The sequence below is a fragment of the Strix aluco genome, chromosome 11, assembly GCF_031877795.1.
Source record: "Strix aluco isolate bStrAlu1 chromosome 11, bStrAlu1.hap1, whole genome shotgun sequence".
NCBI classification, from domain to species: domain Eukaryota; kingdom Metazoa; phylum Chordata; class Aves; order Strigiformes; family Strigidae; genus Strix; species Strix aluco.
The window spans coordinates 5,531,464-5,549,647 of record NC_133941.1 but is presented as its reverse complement, the minus strand read 5'-3'; the positions used below and the strand labels follow the sequence as shown (position 1 = coordinate 5,549,647).

Sequence of the window (18,184 nt, the reverse complement as noted above, 5' to 3'; positions counted from 1 at the left end):
AAGCAAGCATTTTCATCCTGGTGGAATTAATGCCATCCCTGCATCAGGTTTTGCTGTTGAGCTGAGTAGGTCTGTGTACGCTCCATTATAATGAACTGCAGCCTCAGAGTGTGGGCAAGGGCAGTTCAGAAAGATCACCAATAACCATAATCTTGGTCATTGACCTCTATTTCATGTTTTTGAATGGCTGGTATACATAAAGCATTAGAGAATATAACAAAAAGCTTTCCTGTATGCTTCTTCACATACAGTTAACTGTTAAACACGTTTAAAAATGGTTTATTTTCCTCCTTGCTTGTATCTCCAGAATATATAAAAAAGAAACAACTCGGTGCCTCGTGTGCTTCTTCTCTAACTTTGTTTTTCCCAGTGCTCAAGCTTTGGACATAGATGGTTATGACCCAAGATTTGAGGCTGTTTCCTGGAAAGGTGTCTTCTGGAAGGGGAGGAGTACCCACTCCTCCAAAAAGAAAGAAAACCACCACTGGTTAGGCAGGATTTCTGGAAGAACTAAATCAAGACTGTACGTGGCATTTCAGTCTCCCAGCGATGAAGCGGGATCAGACCTCTCCATCCTCAGAGCAGGATCCAGCTCCAGCAGGCACCATGCTGGGCACTGCAGTAAACCAAGAAACCAAGGCTGGATTAAAAGCATCATGCTACACGAGGTGAAGCAACGACCCAGAAAAGGTGACTTTGCTGACACGTGTTTCCTCAAAAAACAGGCAGTGTCTATCAGGCTGCTGTCTGTGCCACCCTCTTGATGAGCTTCCCTTCACCAGCTGGCTTGCTTTGGAGACTGAACTACAAATACAGCAGGAGGGACACAGACACGCTGCTGTGGGTGCCAGGAGAGAAGAGGTGAGGAACGTGGATGAAGAGAAGCGCATGAAGCACGACCCTTTGCTGCCTGCACTGGCAGTGCACGAGGGAGACAGCTGGACTGGCCAGTCATGTTCTCACCAGATCCCATTCTGACAGCAGAGGACAGCAAGTGAGGTTAAGCTGGCCTTGCAAATTTTGTCCCAGACATGGTCACATCTATTAAAGGCCTTTCAGATGGACCTCCCTGCCTGTGTACAGAACCAGCTTGGCTGCTGCAGGAAGGCAGGTGGCACTGGGTGCTGGTTTAGGTGGCTGTGCCCCTGCAGGGATGGAGACAACTGCCCACTGTGTCCTGCATTCCCAAGGATGTCCTCTTGGCCTGAGAGAGGACATGCATTGCTGCTGATTTGGTTACCTTTGAGAAGCGATACTGAGCCAGGTGGCTCAAAAAACTAGTGCAAATCTGACCAACAGGCAGACTGGGATCTCCCTGGCTGAGGAGCAGTTTTGTGGAAAGACACCTGGAGGTCTTGGTGGACAACAAGCTCAATATGAGTGAACAGTGTGCTGCAGCAGCAAAGAAAGCTACAGGATGCTGGGTTGCATCAACAAGGGCATCACCAGCAGAGATAAAGAAGTCATTACCCCACTCTAATCAGCACTTCCACATCTGGAATACTGTGTTCAGTTTTGGTCCCTGCTATACAAAAAAAGCTGTGGACAGGTTGGAGAGGGTCCAGAGGAGGGCTACAAAGATGATCAAGGGCCTGGGAAGCCTGCCATGCGAGGAAAGGCTGAGAGAATTGCGTTTGTTCAGCCTTCAGAAGAGAAGCCTTAGGGGAGACCTTATCACCATGTTCCAGTATTTAAAGGGTGGCTACAAAGAAGATGGAGACTCCCTTTTTACAAGGAGTCACATGGAAAAGATGAGGGGTAATGGGTGCAAGTTACTCCTGGAGAGATTCCAATAGGACACAAGAGGAAAATTTTTCACAAGGAGAACAATCAGCCACTGGAATAATCTCCCCCGGGAAGTGGGGGATTCCCCAACATTGGACATTTTTAAGATTCAGCTGGACAGGGAGCTGGGCCATCTCATCTAGACCATGTTTTTGCCAAGAAAGATTGGACCAGTTGATCCTTGAGGTCCCTTCCAACCTGATATTCTATGATTATCCTGCAAGACTTTTTTACTTAAGCGGCAAAATTGTGGGAACAAGGCAGAAGGGCAGCATCTCCTGTAGAGAGATGCCGTGTCCCAGGATACTGTTGTGTATGTTGCACCTCATGGACCTGGAGTGAACCCACAGAGGGAAGAGCGTAGCTCTCCTTTGATACACATTTTTACTTTTATTTTCTGATTTTTTTTTCATGTTCATTCCATGCAAGCTGGTAAGCAAATCCATTTCAATAAATATATCTGGAGAGGAGAAAAGGTGTCCTCTGGCAGTTTTGAAGCCCATGAGAACAGGCCATAGATCACGTTTAAATGTCAACCCTGTCGCAAGCACGTCACTCTGCAGCTGCTCCCACGTTAGCCTCCTGACAGGCCGAGCTGGTTACCAGGGCTGATTCATGGCCCAGCGATATAATTCAGTTGCACTTGTTCTTTATTTATAGAAATCACAGGCATCAATGTTCTGGCTAGATCGAGTTACAAGAGCAATGATGGAAGAAGGGTTATTCTTTCAACTTAGGCAGGGGCTAAGCAGACTTGCTGGAGACCACAGTACATGAATGATTGAATTTAATGCATTTTCCTGGGTATTAACATGTATGTTCACTTTTGGGAAGGTCATGGGTGCTAAAATTTCCTTTAGAGGAACTTACACACTAGAGGTGAATAGAAATAACTAAGTCAGTGTCTCTCAAGAACAGCCAAGAAAATCATAGATTAGGCCACATAAGTGGGATATCACAGAGAAGAGCAGCTGGAGTCAGAGACCCTGCTGCCTGGTTTCATGTGATACGAGAGTGCAGTCAGGACAAGGACCCTTGCAGGGTTTTGCTCAAGCCTTATTTATATCCCAAATAGTTTTTTAATTGCACATTGTAGCATAGCAGTGCCGTGGCATTTGCATGATTTTGTCTTTTTTGGCTATGTAGTAATTTTAACTTTGTAATTGCTGTGTCTGCATTTTGGTAGCACTCAGAAGCTACAACCAAAGATCAGGATGTAAAGCACTTCACATCTGTAGGATGAAGACAGTTGTTCCTGCAGTGACCATATGTCAGGGAAGGTTAAGAGTTTGGTACAACAGCAAGGTGAGGAGCCTAGGTGGTCTTACTTGTTTTGTCCATAATTTGGGAAGGGCTGAGTAGCATCAACCTGAAGGTTTGCCAGATCACCAGTGTGTTGCTTGAAACAGCTGACAGCAGCTTGGTCTGAGCAGCCTGGCACCTGCATCAGCAATGGCATCGCTTCCCTCTGTGTGCCAGTAAGGGCAGTGCCTGTGAGAGCTCCCAAACACTCCTGAAATCAGACAGGTAAGCCCATCCTTCAAGTGCTCCACGTTAGACGAACCCATGGAGGTGGCAGGTGGCAAGGCTGACCTTTGTCCCTTGTTGTCCACTCACGCCCTCTGGATATGTGTAATTTTGTTTTATTCAGAAAAAAATCTCAGCACTTTAGGCTATTTGATTAGTAACTGTGAGGGCACCTCTAGGTGAATCCATAGACACAAAGTCTACAGTGACGATCTACTTATTTTGCTTGTAAAAGGTAAAACAAGGGCCTGTATTTGTCAAGTTAGCACCTGGGGCATATCTCATTCTCTGGCTCTTTGCAGCCAGAAGACTTTAGCTACTCATCCTAAATTTGATGTCTAACTAGAAACCCTGGAGACACAAGTAGATCTAGTGGAACGGCAGAGATGCCATAATTCTAGCAAAGTCCCTATGCATCACAGCATTTCTGGGTCAGCTCCAGGCTTTGGGGTACACTGGGCAATAACAAATGCTGGGCTGAGGGTTTCAGGTGGGATTCAGATAGTTAACATGGTCCTAACTGAGAAAGTAGTGACAGGATCTTTCTGCTTGTATACTTCTTTTCTGTGGTGTCTATATATCTATATCTGTATCTCTCCTTTTGACCAGAATGACATTATTTGTCCTCGTTTGCAGATGTGTTATTTCTTTGAAGTGTCAGCATGAGCTCTGTGATGTGGGGACAAGATAGTGTGGCTACTTCACAGGATTTGTTCAGAACGGGTCCCAAGGCACTTTCCCAACAAATAAACCCCTGTAGTGATAACCTGCTTAATTATTAAATATGGCAGTGAAACTATTACATTGTTAGTCCCTCAGAAGATCCTAATACCTAACTACTGTCCAGAGCTAATTTTCTGAACAATAATTTAATACACAGCACAGATAAACTGCGTACTTAGACTGAATACAAATGATGTTTCAGTGACATGAATTATGGCCTTATGCTGAGCATCACTATGGCAACTAATGACATCACCGCAGGCTTCAACCTGCACAAAACCCAACTTCTGAGGGTCTCTATTTGTTGGCGCGGATCTTTTCAGTGCTTTTGGGGGTATGAATATGTAAGCACCACAGTGTTGTCAAGGGTTTGCTATGTATGTTTACTGTCATTTGAAACATTTTTTCCCTTTGTGGTTAATGTTGTTCTCATGAAGGAAACCTAATGAAAATTACTGTTTGTATTTGGTTAGTAACATTTGTTGATAACATATGGTCTGGGAATGCTTCAGCAAATAAGAGCTTTTTAATAGTAAACAGAGATATGAGTTCTATAAAGCAGATGCTGTCAAAATACACGGCGTAAGGTTGGATATTCTCTTACTTTTGCCTCTTACCCAAAGCGAGATTATCTTCCTACATTCCCTGCTGGTGACAATGCAGGTTTTTAAGAGAGAAAATAAAACCTGTGACCTGAAGCTGCAATTAGAAAATAATGCTGTTTCCTGATTCTTATGCTTAGAACGTTTATTAGGTAGCTGATGGCTCACACATAAAAAAGGTATAATATTGAGGATCTGTCCAGACCTGTAGTGCTGTAGATAATTTATGCCAAACCTCTCCTCTCTGGCACTGGTGGCAGTTTAATGCACTGTCATAAAAGGTGAAACATGTGGAACAGTGACACTGAAGGAGAAAACTTCAGAGCAAAGCTGACAAAGAAACTGAGTTCGTTAATCAGCTCTGCGCTGAACACGCTCATCTGCTAAGCTCAGTTGGACAAGATTTGCTCAGTGGAGAGCCAAGTGTAAACCCATACTCCTAGTGCACAGGAGGGAGTAAATTATTTTTCCCGTTAACTTTCTAAGTGCAAAGCCTGCTGTTTGGTATGTATGTTTGAAGAACATCTAGTTGCTGGTCCACATGTCACCTGAGCCTTCTCCCAGTCATTTCAAGGGAACTGCCTTTTGTCAGCAGAGGATCTAGTTTGACAGTGTAAAATGAGAAAGTGTCATTAGTAGCGTGAGGGTGATTAGAAGCGGTTACTGAGATATGGTATAATCTCTCATCTGACTTGCAGTATTCTAGGTTGCAGTGTGTGTTACATCTCATCACTTGGAGGTGTTGCTCACAGCGTGCTCTTGGTTTCTTTTAGTTTACAAAAAGCACCTTGTCTGTGATTATTCTTCAAGCTTGCTTGTACACTTTGCATGATTTTTGAAGTGTGGTGAATTTTCAGGGTCTCTGGGAATAACACAGAAATCTAGCTCACAATGAATTATAAAAAAAGACAAAGAGAACAAAAAACAAAGTAAAAAGAGCTGTTTTTATCTGCTAGTTTCAGGTTGGACCTCTGCATGATCAGATGTTTGGGAGTATCCTCCTTGCAGTGGTGCACTCTTCCCCAGTCCTCCCTCTGCCCTTCATCTTTGGCTGAGCTGTTCCCTGCTAGCAAGGGCAAGTGCAGTTTTAGCAGTGCTTTGCTTAGCTTTGTCTGGAAGTTTCTGTCTGGCTTTATTTTAATAAGTTTCTAACTTTCTAAGCTGTAGAAGCAAGCCTTGAAACAGTTGTGAAGTCTCAAACATAAAAGCATCATGACTTTTTACCCCTTAGTGTAGAAGGTATTCTCTTCTCTGCTACTGTCAAAATTGTTTAAAGCTTACAAATAGGCATTAGTTCAAGTTCCACTTAATTTTTGTTACCTGACCCTCTTTGGTCTATGCCTGTTTGCCAGAGGGGAGTGTTTTCCTGTATCTCAAAAACCTTAGCACAGGTGAGTAATTTGACGTGTTGGTGTGGGTGGCACCACTTGTGCAGGCTCTTCATGAGCCTGTTTGAAAAGCCATGTCCCTTAGGATGTTGAACAGACTTGGTGTTTCACAAGTTTCTTTTCCCTGCGATCTCTCTAAATCAAAGCTGATTGCTGTATGAGGTCCACAGGTATCTTTAAGAGAACCCCATAAGGATGGTTGCTGGCACAGCTCAGGTGAGCCCTCACAGGTGTCACCAGGCAGCAGCTCCAGCTGCAGCTCACTGGGACAGGAACAGAGCTCAGGAGGAAAGTCCCTGAAACAGAGTGCAGTGAGCTGTGGCCAAACTGGGGCTCTGCTCTCAAAGCTTCCCCAGGTGTCCGGGCTGAGAGAGAAAAGCTCTAGTGTGACAGGGTCAGGCCCATCACCACACCTCCCCCCGGCGGGCTGCAGGGCTGCTGTGGGTCCCACACTCATGTGGGGAAGGTCAGCTGTGGGGTGGGTTCCCCTTGTAAGACTTAAAATGGCAAGTTTGGCCACAGATATCTGCAAACTGTGGCTGGGACCCTGCAGGACATGGAATGAGTTCATGTTCTCTGCACACTCGGCAGCTTGTGGTTGCAGGAGCTTGGAGATGTCCTCTAGAAACATGCATGTCTAGGGGGGGTTCTTGCATGCTGTGGGTCATTCAGCCTCCATAGTGCTCCTTTCCAAGCCATGGGACCAGCCAGGAGATGACTCATGGACTACAAGTAGTAGATAGTTGTCTTGGTTCGTCACGTAGTGGGAGAGGTGGCATTTCATGGTCACTGCCATCCCATTCCCAAGGAGCTGGAGTCCTGCTCTGCAGTCCCAGCAAACTAGGATTACTCCAGACATAATGGCTTGAACTTAAACCTGGGCTGGGCTGGGACTCAGAAGAGGACCCAGGTTAAATCTGGGTTTCTTCAGAGAAAGCAAACCTCACTATCAACCTGGAAAGGAGAGATTAAATTAGCCAAGAGATGAGCAGAGGCATGAGCGATTACAGATGTCCTGGGAGCAGATGTCCTCGATCCTCAACTTCTGTTGTGGCTATACAGGCAGTTGCTGCAGGAGACATATCATTCTTTCTAAATAAAAACACTCTCCTAAATTTGGTTTCATGCTGCTCTCAAATACTCTTATTTTTGTCCCCAAAGAACCATCATGGGTTCTCCAAACATCTGTCCTACGCTTCCCAAAGAAGATAATTAATGCCCTTGTCACTCAGACAGCCCAGCGACTTCAGCTTGCGCCAGACAGGACATTTTCAGTTAACCATTGCACACCCAAACAGTAGTGCTGCTGACCTGCCAGTTGAGCTGAACATCTCTCTCCTTATTTTCACAGCTGGGGCACCCAAGGAGACTTCACGACAACACATGCGCTTCCTGCAGTGAAGGTGAAGCTATTCACGGAGAGCACGGGAGTGCTGGCTCTGGAGGACAAAGAGCTTGGGAGGGTAGGAAGATTTTGAGTTTAATAATGTTTCCTTCTGGCCCTGCTTTTCTAGAGAAATCTCTCCTGTACGGAAATATCTTTGGAGCACAACATGCTCTGCTTTTTTGCCAAGCTTCAGGAGGGGGAAAAAGCAAGCTCTCCACTGCTGGAAAGGAGTGTATCTCGCATGCTGTCTTTGTTGTAAGTTTTTAATGGCAGCATTTCAGCTGGCTGTGCCTGCACTGAGCAAAGGCAGAGGATCTTGTGTGTGATATTGGCAGTCCGGAAAGCCTTAGAAGTTGCTTACGGAAATGGACATTCCTGAGGCAGAAAAGGGGATTATGCTGAAGCAAAAAGAGGGGATTTAAGTTTGGCAAGAGAGTGTTAAGCTGCTCTCATATCTGCTGAGCAGCCGGTGCACAGTTTGAACAGTTGAAAGCACTGACTGTGGTACTCACTGCAAAGGGCTTGAAATCCTGGCTTCCCCTGGGAGTTGTGGCTGAAGGGGTGGCTTCAGTGGGGCTGGACTGGGAAGTGAAACATGGGGGTTCATTGCTACCATTGGTGGTGTTAACAACAAAGAGCTCAGATTCATGGGGTGCTGGCCACAGAGCTGACCTTCTTACCCCATCTCTGCCCCTCACCTGTGGTCCCTAAACCAGCTCCCTGGGGCTGGTGGCCCTCCATTGCTGCAGACCACAGCTCCAGGATATTTGTGGATGACACTTTTCTGTGGCTCTGGGACACTTAAGTTAGCCTCCATGGATTTTGTTTCAGCTCTATAATATGTGTTGGCCCCAGGCATAAGTGGCAGCAAACTCCTTGCCATCCCTTCCCCAGCTCTTCAGGGGTGTGAGATCAGCATGGTTGAAGACCTCATGAAAATCAGTTCAGGGTAAGGGAGGCTGCACCTCACACATGGGCTTAGCACCTCTCATGTCACAGCTCAGCATGGCCTGAGTGATCTCCAGGAGCAGCCTGGGCTCTGTCTGCCCAGCTCTGCAGCACACCTTGCCCTGTCTACATGGCTATGGCCAAGAAAGTTGCTGATCCTGTGGCAAGCCCAAGAACGGTATTTCCAATTATGGACTAACCTGTTGGGATGTTTCTTGCTAACTCCGTGGCAGCTTGTGCCTTGACATAGGAGAGTCTGTGTCCATACAACAAAATTTTCCCTTATTACCATGGTTTTGTGCTCATCTTGTTCATACAAGTGCCAAATATTCTTTCAGGTCCTAGTGAGCTGTTGATTTAGTTTATATCTTTATGGTGGAGAGCACTGCATGTGATTTTTGTCTCACAAAATTTATGTTCATTTTAACTATCTGTGATTTCACGTTCATATAACATCCTTTGTTCTTGCACTTGAGAGAGAGAAAAGCAAAGCTAGCCCTTCTTTTCTTCTCTCAATCTTCTCTTCAAAGAGAGTCACAGCCCCTTCGGACTTCCCTCATTCACGCCTTGATCCTTCTTTTCTCCCTGTCCTCCTCCTTTTTTGACAAAGGGGATGACCCCACTCTAGGCTGCAGTACTCCAGCTGAAGACCTACAGTTGCTTAGCTGCACAGCATCATAATATTTCCAGGATTATTTTCAAAACCTTCTTCAAACAGCCCAGCACTCCTGCCTTTATCCGCTGCAGCATGCTGAGCAGAGCTTTTCACCCAGCTGGTCGTGATGCCATTCAGGGCTTTTTCCCTTGAATGGTTACACTCAGTGTAGACCCGCTTGCTTTGTAAGTCTTGTTTCTACTGGCTGCCATGAGTGGTGCTGACTTTGCTGGTCTCGGGAAGCAATTAGCTGTGCATGTTGTTCTGAGAAAGACGTCAGGCCCCAAAGCAACCCCTCTTGCCCTGAAATGCTGATGAGCCAGCCCCACCAATGTGCTTTAATTCCTGGTCCAGCGGGAAGCCATCCCTCGGCGCTGAGCTTCTGCGGGCCGAAGGATGCGGGCCAGCAGCAGCGAGCGCGGGGAACCGGGTGGTGATTTCCCCTGGCTCGTGGCCACTAGTGCTTTCAATCGGCCGAACTTCAAAGGGACGCTTGGTGTGCCTGGAGCGGCCGAGAAATGACGCGTGTCTGCTCAGGCTGCTTCAGGATTTTTTCTTTAATGAAATAATGAAACTGGGAGCATGGTAAGCCCCTGGTTTAGCGGTTGGAGTGGGCACGAACCTGTCTGCACGGGAAGAGGAGGGAAGCAGGTTTTATACACAAAAACACCCATGCTCAGCCGCCCTTTGAGAAGCGGCTTTGTGCTCTGCCAGGCATGTACAATGCCTACTTTCTATTGCGAGTGTTAAGTTGGCAACCAGCCGGCACTCCTCATTTCACCACTTTTATCGAAGGGAGAGCTGGAAAATGCTCCCAAGCCCTAAACTGCTGGATGGGCAGCTGAAGGCATGGGAATACATCCTGGCCCTATTGAAGCCGGTGGCAAGGCTCCCACAGATTTCATCTGTGCCAAGACTTCAACTACTGAGAGCAAGGAGGGGAAGAGCCATGAATTACAACAACACTGAGCAAAGTTTCTGTGCCTTTTAATGAAAAAGAGTTAGAAATCAAAGTAGAAAGCATCCCAAACACCCTGAGTGGCTGCTGCCTCCTTAAGAGACGTGGTTTAGTGGCAAGTCTGTGCTTGCATGACCTGCCTTGCAGTGGGGGTCCTTGGATACTGCTCAGAGTTTGGGTCCATCCCTGTTTCTAACAACACCCCACAGGGAGGACTCACTTCTCATCTTCAGGATTTACTAAAATGTGTTTTTCTCCAAGAGTGATGCAGTAGAGGCTGGTGTTGCTCAGTTATCTATGTAACTCATAACAGCTTCAGATTCCTGCCAGAGAAAGCATTAGTCTGATTCAATAAAAAAAGTGATAAATAATGTTTATGAATAAGGGTGAAGTAGAGAATCTACTGATGTTAACCTCAGGCTTTGGAGGAGGCAATAAAATTATTTTTAAAATCATTCATCAGAGGGTAATAATGTCAAGGATATTTTGGTGGAAAACAGCCCGTAGGTTGTTGAATCAGCGGTAAAGTTGAAGAGCAGAGGAATACAAGATTATAGTCTGGGCTGGAGTTTGGCAGGAGCACGGACTAAGCGTGAGCAAGGAATGAATGATGGCAGCACATCAAATAACAAGGGTGAATGCTGCCATTTGTAAAATAATTTGCTTGCGTAAAGGTTAATGGATTTAAAGGAGATTCATCTCACTACAGGACAGTGGAGACTTGAATGAATTTGTGCCAAGCAAAGTCACCTCAGAAAGTGAAAGCATCAGAAGAGGAATGGGCGTAGGAGGGGGAAGGTTAAGCCACGTCCAAGGACACATATGGAAACACCAGGAGGAAATGGTGGATGTGGTGTAGTTCTGGGAGAATAGTCTGTGGCTCGCTGTCTGAGGGAGCTGCTCTGCTTTGTAGGGGTAACAGGTGGGTGGGAAAAGCACAGCCATGATCAGGAAAGATTACTTGCCTCTTGGAGCCTTTCTGTTTCTTTGACAAGCCAAGCGCTTCCATTGGTGTTCATCTGCACTGCTCCACTGCAGTCCCTGGTGTTGCTCTGATTCACCCCAGCTGGAGACCATCCCATCATTCCCTTGCTGCGTGAAATGGAAGCAGAGTGTCCTGCAGCCACTGATGTCATGACATGGGATGCAGATTTTATCTGCTGTCGTAGTGCAGTCCAGCCTACCTAAAATGTTGTCCTGCACCCAGTCTTAACAGTAAGCAAAAAATAAAGCCAGCTTCCCCACAACCTGATAGTAGCAATAGATGAACCATTTTAGGTAAAGCTTTCTGAGCCCTCGAAACATCACACCTCACATGGGAAATGCCAGGAAGGCTGGAGGTTGACCAAGTTTTTTGAGTCTGAAAGTGGGCGATTGCAGCGGGCAACCTCAGCAAAAAACTTGTTGCTGGTTTGCTAATCACATTAGTCCACCATCACTTTTAGACTGATTTACCTGGACAGCTGCAAGTTTGTTTACCATGATCTTTCCTTAAACAATGGGAACTGATAATGCAGTTCTGTTCTGCACAACCCCATGAACAATGGCACGGTAGGTTGAGGAGCTGAAGAATATATGAACTAATCTCAAAATAATAAACTGTACTTTAAAAAAAGCGATAAAAATCCATCCTCACTGATGTGAACAGAAATTTTCAGACTTTTAGGGCAAAAGTAGCTCATCTGATGTGCTTTTGTTCCCCATTAAAACCCAGTTTGTGAATAATTTTTCCCTTTAACATTGTTGATTTTGACATTTGCAGGTTGTTCTCCACCCTACTCCCAATAGCCCAAAGCAATCAGAGTGGCACAAAATGACTGTTTCCAAAAACTGCCCGGATCAAGACCTGAAGATCAAGCTTGCTGTGAGAATGGATAAGCCTCAAAATATGAAGCACTCTGGGTAAATGCTTGTCTCGATCTGAACAATTTGTTTTGAATGTGCATTAGAAGATGTCTCTTTTAAGATTCTGGAAGAGAAATTTTTTCTCAGGTTCACAGGAAGTTAAAAGAAAGATAAATATAAAAATGGCATTAGTTCATTTATAATGCGCTTTCCATATTCTTAGCATAGTCCTTTCAATGCATATCAGCCAAACTTTAAATTTTAAACAGTATTCCTCAGGAAATTGCTAGGTTATTTTTTTCCTGCAAGGAAGTAATAGGTGAACTGCCTGACTCGCTTACTGAGAATGGAATAATTTCCTAAGTTATTCAGTGTTTCCCTGTATTGACTTCTCAGAACCAAAAGCACAGTGCACCTTCCACTTAAACTCCAGAGTGATCATCATTATTTATACAGAGATACACAGCACAATTAAATAGCAGGTGCCTGGAGTAGGCAGTTGCCTGGAGTAGGACTAATGATCTGGAAGGTTAAAAGGGAAACCTCTCCCCTCCAGACGTGAGTGTCAGAGGATCTGGGGTCAGGGGGATCCCTGACCACCACCTCTGGCTTCCACCTTCGTGCCATGCAATTACGAATTAGATCATCCTTAGGAAGATGTAGCTAATGCCATTGGCAAGACTCCTCTGTTTGCTTTTCAGAGCTGAGGATGTGATGAAAAACAGTAACCATCCAGGAAAGTCACTGTTTTGATTAACTCTTTCTCCGGTATATTTTTGGTGCTATAAAAGTGACTTTATTTCATTTTGATTTTCATAATGTTTTGTTAGATTTAATTCATTATTAGATGGTTTGGATCACTCATCTTTTTTTAGTTCCATCTTCTCCTGTCTTCTCTGCTAATGAGGTCAGAGCCAGGAGCCACATGTGAGGTTTAATTTTTCCACCAAGATCGCAGACACCAAAAGCAAGAAAGGACAGTTCACCTGTCCTATTTGTTTCCTTGACCACAGCTGATAGCAACAGGGCTGAGCAGTCCTGGCTTTTCTCAGTCTTTCTTGAACTAACATTTGATTTACAAGGTGCTGCTTAAAACTATGTGGTTTATAATACTAGCTTGCTATCAGAACTGAGATTGTCTTTCTGTTGATGTTAGCAGCAATAACAAAAAGGACAATTATTACCCTGTTCTTGAACTAGCCAAGCCTCAGCATGACTTGGAGTTTTGTGGCTTAAAAATTCACCAAGTGTATGCTGTATCTCTTCTGGCATAAGGAACCACTAGCATAACCAAAAAGGAATTGTTTTTCTATCTATTGAGCCAGAACTAAAGTAATTATAATGATACATAAAACATATTAATGCTGAATAATGTCCTTGCGTTTATTATTACTCTGGTGCTGCCACTATTTTTGCCAGTGTTTGTATTACAGTGTCACAGTGACCGCTTCATCACAAAGATTAAATGCAAATTGTGACATTAATTTTAAAAGTTAATTATTTCTTTGTAGAAAACAGTAAATTCACTCCTCAGAAATTATTCAGTTTGCTTTGAATATCCGTAGCCAGGCAATTTCTAGGAATTCATCTTAAGCTGTTCAGCAAAGTGTCCTGGCTTAGTCAGTCCAGTGGATACTGGGATCCCAGGTACTGGTTTTGATGTAGTAAGTATCCCCCTGTTTGACAGCTCCCCTCAGCCAAATGGTTTTGTGAAGGCTTAAAGCAACATTTGTGGTTTCTCTCCCTTAATTCTTCCACTGCAAATGTATTCTTCACCCATCCAACCATGTCGTATTCACTGGCATTAAAGGGCTTCTAAATTCTGAGCAAGTTGTGAAAGACAAAGAGGAAGGGAGAATTAATACTGTGTAAGATTATGACTCTGGGAGCTTTTTATGTCACTTTCTTTACAGGTTATTTGTTCAGGGTAGAAATAAGCACATTTATGAATGCTGCTGAGCTTAAGAGTCTTGTAATTACTCCTGCTTGTGCATTAACTTCAGTTTCTAGGTGTAAATAAAACATACTGAAAAGCAAGAGAACAGCATAGTCACTTGTGTACTGAATTTGCCTATTCTTTTCTCCTAGGTATTTATGGGCCATTGGTAAAAATGTTTGGAAGAGATGGAAGAAACGATTCTTTGTCCTGGTCCAGGTAACAGATTTAACTAGAAGTGATCTTAAATTGCAGCATTAAATATTTAGGTCTTTCCTCTGGCCATTTTCAGTGCTGTGTAATTGGTGCTGAGCTGTGGTTCTGCGTAGGGTGTCTGTTAAGTCATGGATTTTTTTCTAAACATATATATCTTCTCAAGGATATCCCAGTTGCAGACCTCTAGCCATGAGTTACCTGATGCACATGAATGCTTGGTGAAATGAAGAACCAGTTTTAGTGAGGAATTAATGAGATGAGAAGGAAGCTTGGTCTGTCTTGGCTGGAGGTATTTGGGTGCAAATGTTCCCTTTTGAGCCTCCAGGTAAAATTTGAAGTCCATTCAAATGTACAGTAGTTTCATCACTGGCTACGTCAGAGTCAGTACATCATTCTTGACATTTATTTGCCTTCATGTTCATTACTGCCTCGCATTGTCTGCAGCTCTCATCGATCATTTTGCAATGTCTTTCTTCCTTTTTCCCTTTTTTCTTTTTTTCACTTTCTGCCCTCCCAGTTTCAGTAGACCATGGTTAAGAATTTCAAGGAAACAGGCAGAAGATGTCCTCTGTAACCTAAAAGGATCTGGTCAGTACTTGGTGTGTCAGATATTCCCTCACCTTCCCAAGGGCAGCTGAAACCACTGCATTGGCCACAGAAGTGTGGGGCCCCAGTTTGAGCAGCTCCATCCTCACACCAACCTGATAAAGCCACTTGGTGGCTCTTGGGTCCATCTCTCTTTCCCTCCTCTCTGGGTTCCCCAGGGTACGTTGTCTCCAAGTATGAGAAATCAAAGCTTTGTGCAGGGTCCTGTGATGAAAGCACCAAGATGCTCTGATGGAATAACATGGAATCCAGCTGAGATCTTGTGCCAGCACAGATCCAAAGTAGTCAAGTCAGAGGGTGAAATCCTACAGCTGATGAAGCAGATAGCAGGTCTGCCACAGAGGGACTGGGATTTCACCCATGTGTAACAGAGATGGTGTAAACCAGGTTCACCAGGCTCCACATTTGGGATGGAGCATGCTTGTGTGCTGTCTTTCCTGTGCTGGTCTGGTCCTAAATCACCTGGTGTAAACTGGTTAGTTTGTTTTGAGTTAATTATTACTCCAAGTTCAACTGTCCCAGTAGGAAACTTAATTGCATTCCCTGTTTGTCCATCACTGCCGGCCTCCGCAGCACTAAACTATGTGGCAGATTAGAAAATCTATCCTGGGGAGGTAGAAGGGATTTATGATGTGCGTGACCCATGTAAGTAGGAGCCTATTTGGAGAGGCCACTTGGTACCTAGTCCAATAACCAAGTAGGATCAGCAGCAACAGTTTAAGTGCTTGTTTTGTAATCCAAATGGGGTCAAAATGGCCACAGAAGTGGGGGAGTTAGTGTGGAGCAGCCACAGGAGATGCTTCTGTCTGCCCAAGCAGTATCTTTAGATTTAGGTAAAAATGATGGGTTTAGGATCTGTGTAATTTATTCCTAGAGGCACTTGGTTTGCAAATGCACCCTCCATGCAGGGACTGGCCAGGTCCCTGGCGAGGTAGGGTGCTTGGCACCTTGCAGGGAACCCAGCATCTTGCAGAGCTAGACCGCTGGAGGTAAATCCCAGATTGTCTCCTGAGTAAGAAGCAGCAGAGGCCATAATGAAGGAAAAGCCTTTTGGGAACATTATGCAGTGACCCTGTTCTTGGGCAGGGATTGAGGGATTGCTTTTCTCTGTATGTTTCCTTTATTGTGTTCTGAAAGGAAGTTAGAAGTGCTGTGGCAGTCTGTGATCACCTGTAGAGCAACCAGTATTGCTTCTCCTTGAGAGGTGATTCATTCCTATTAGACCAAGTTCTCGGTCCCTTTTTCCCTGTGAACAGGGATTCTCTGAAGCAGAGAATTTCTTTCCTAACATACCTTCTCCCATAAGTAAATCTGTTGATACTCTTCTGTGCAAGGGTTTGCAGGTTTGGACATGGATTCCCATGTCTCTCTCAAGTAGCCTTTCTTCTGGCCATTCTATGCAGTTACTTCTCTAGTTTTCAGTTGCTATATATTCTTCAGCTTGCTGTGGAATTGAAGCTTTCAGAGTTATTCCATGTTTTCTCATGTTACTAGGTCTGTATTCGTCAGTTGGCATATAAGAGCAGAATTTGGCCAGAAAAGCAATTCATTTGAATAAGATGAGCAGACTTTTGCCCCCAGAGAGTCTCTGTAGCCCACCTCAGAAATTCCAGCTGCCACTGCAGCTTCTCTGTTATGTTACCGTTTGCTCAACATTTGGTGCAATGTAAAGTGTTCTGCCGTACATCAAATATAAACAAGAAACACTCTCTATGCAGTCCCTCAGATGTAGTTTGAGCATATTGAACATGTCAGCAGGCAATAAAGATGGAATAAAAATACTTTGCTGTCCGTATGTTTGTCATTTGCTTTTCATGCAATGCAAAGGATGGGTGCTGATACGAACAGGGATTGGCAGCAAAGGTGTTGATGTCCAGGATGCTCTGAACTCTGCTAAACCACAGACAGAAAATAACCCCCGCAGGAAGGTGAGCTGGCTCTGTTACGTAAAGAACAGACAAGGAGCAGCCCCTGTTTCAGGAGCTCGCTCATCTGCGCCAGGCTCCTGCTTGCACCAGAGCTGAGAAGTGGAGTCCAGAGCATGGAGTCCACAGTGGTCTGGTCAGTCCTTGACACTGCCAAGAGGGCAAGGCTGTACGTTCAGATGAATGTCTAAACATTTCCTTTCTGATCCCGTGTCTCTGTCCCTTACCTGTAGCATCTTCTCCTGCAGCTCTGTCTCCTCTCCCATTGCTTGCAGAGGAACCTCCTCCTCCTGGTCCTGTGCCCTCTCCTGCCCCTCTTTCCCCATTTCAGATGGACGCAGCCTCGGTTCCTTCAGTGCTATTGGGTGGTACCGCTCTGCCTTCTGGTACCAGTGGTTAAGAAATTCATGGTAATAAATACTCAAACTCTTCATAACCATCTAAACAAGGCACAAAGGTGCCAAACTGCATGGGCGGCACCAGGGAGGAAGGTGTTGAAGGCAGTTTGTCTCTTTTGTGTCAGTGATGCCTTGCCGGTATGAACGGAGGCTTTGCGCGCGTATGTAGAAAAAGGAGCTCTGCAGGGAGCATTTCCACTGCTACTTGGCTTGTGTAAGCCCTGGAGAGAAGGGGAAAGGAGCAATAACTGCCTTGTGATTTGGGTGGAATAATCCCTCGCACCTTCTGTGTCTGTGTAGCTGCGAGGGTTGTACAGGAGTGGAGATGATTTGTTTGGGTGTAGCGGGTGAGGGCGGTTCCTTTGTGCTGTTTCTAGAACTGGGCCTCACCTCTCCGGTGCATGCATTGCTGGGTGGACTTGGTTCAACCTCTCTGGAAAGGTTTACAGCGTGGCACGGCTGGCAGAGCTGCTGCATATGCTCCTCTAGCATGTAGCCGTGCGTTAAGAGGGGATAGTTTTCTCTTCCGAATGAATCGCAGTCCTCTCTGCACGCTGCCCACCCTTCTCGTAGACACCCTTTGAGATGAGCAGCAGAAGAGCAGAATACTGATTAGATGTAAATTACATGGCAGAGACTCGTTACTTGCCTAATTTTAAATCCTGAGATATGCAGCGTGAAAGTGATGGCAGAATATGGCCCTGAGCTTGGATGGAAATGGTCCGCAGCATCACAAGTGAGGAAAATGCTTCGTAAAGGCAACAGTAATGCCAGTGGCAGTGGTAAGTGAAAGCAATGGAGCAATTTAGGGCAAAGTTCTCTGTGACTGGTTAGAAAAGAAAATGTACATCCATCACAGATGTTCTAAGTGTTTCCTATGTTGCTATATCAGCTGCCTGAGCACACATACAAATTTCAGCCAGTTTGCCAATTAGACCCTTGATTGTGAAAAAGCTGGGATTTTTGATAGCTGACAGAGCTTGTATTAATTCTTTGCAAGGTCTAATGTGCTGTACTGGCAACAACACTATTGTTGGTTCTGGTGGGTTTGCTGGAAATTTCTTATAACGATTCTTAAGGGCAAGTGAATTAATTACATTGAGATTTCAGACTGAATCTGTTCTTCTCTTGTCATAACCCCATTTCTGTGCTCTGGCAGCATATGGGAAGTAACACTCCATGGTACCTGGATGACATGTCTGCTGAGTAGCTTGAAGCAGTTTTCAGCTGATTGTGTCTGATGGTGTTTGCAGAATGTTGTTGGAACCAGATCAACTCTCTGCAG

The 18,184-nt window shown here is 45.0% G+C and overlaps 1 protein-coding gene across 4 annotated transcripts in view; it reads left to right on the top strand.

Annotated features, from left to right (window-relative positions):
- Positions 1–18,184, top strand: part of CADPS (calcium dependent secretion activator) — a 221,360-nt gene that overhangs the window by 98,690 nt on the left and 104,486 nt on the right. For all 4 annotated transcript variants that reach the window (XM_074835822.1, XM_074835820.1, XM_074835819.1 and 1 more), the window contains exons 7-9: positions 7,377–7,488; positions 11,736–11,875; positions 13,907–13,973. In XM_074835822.1, coding sequence (XP_074691923.1) covers positions 7,377–7,488; positions 11,736–11,875; positions 13,907–13,973 — 319 coding nt within the window. The remainder of the gene's footprint in view (positions 1–7,376; positions 7,489–11,735; positions 11,876–13,906; positions 13,974–18,184) is intronic.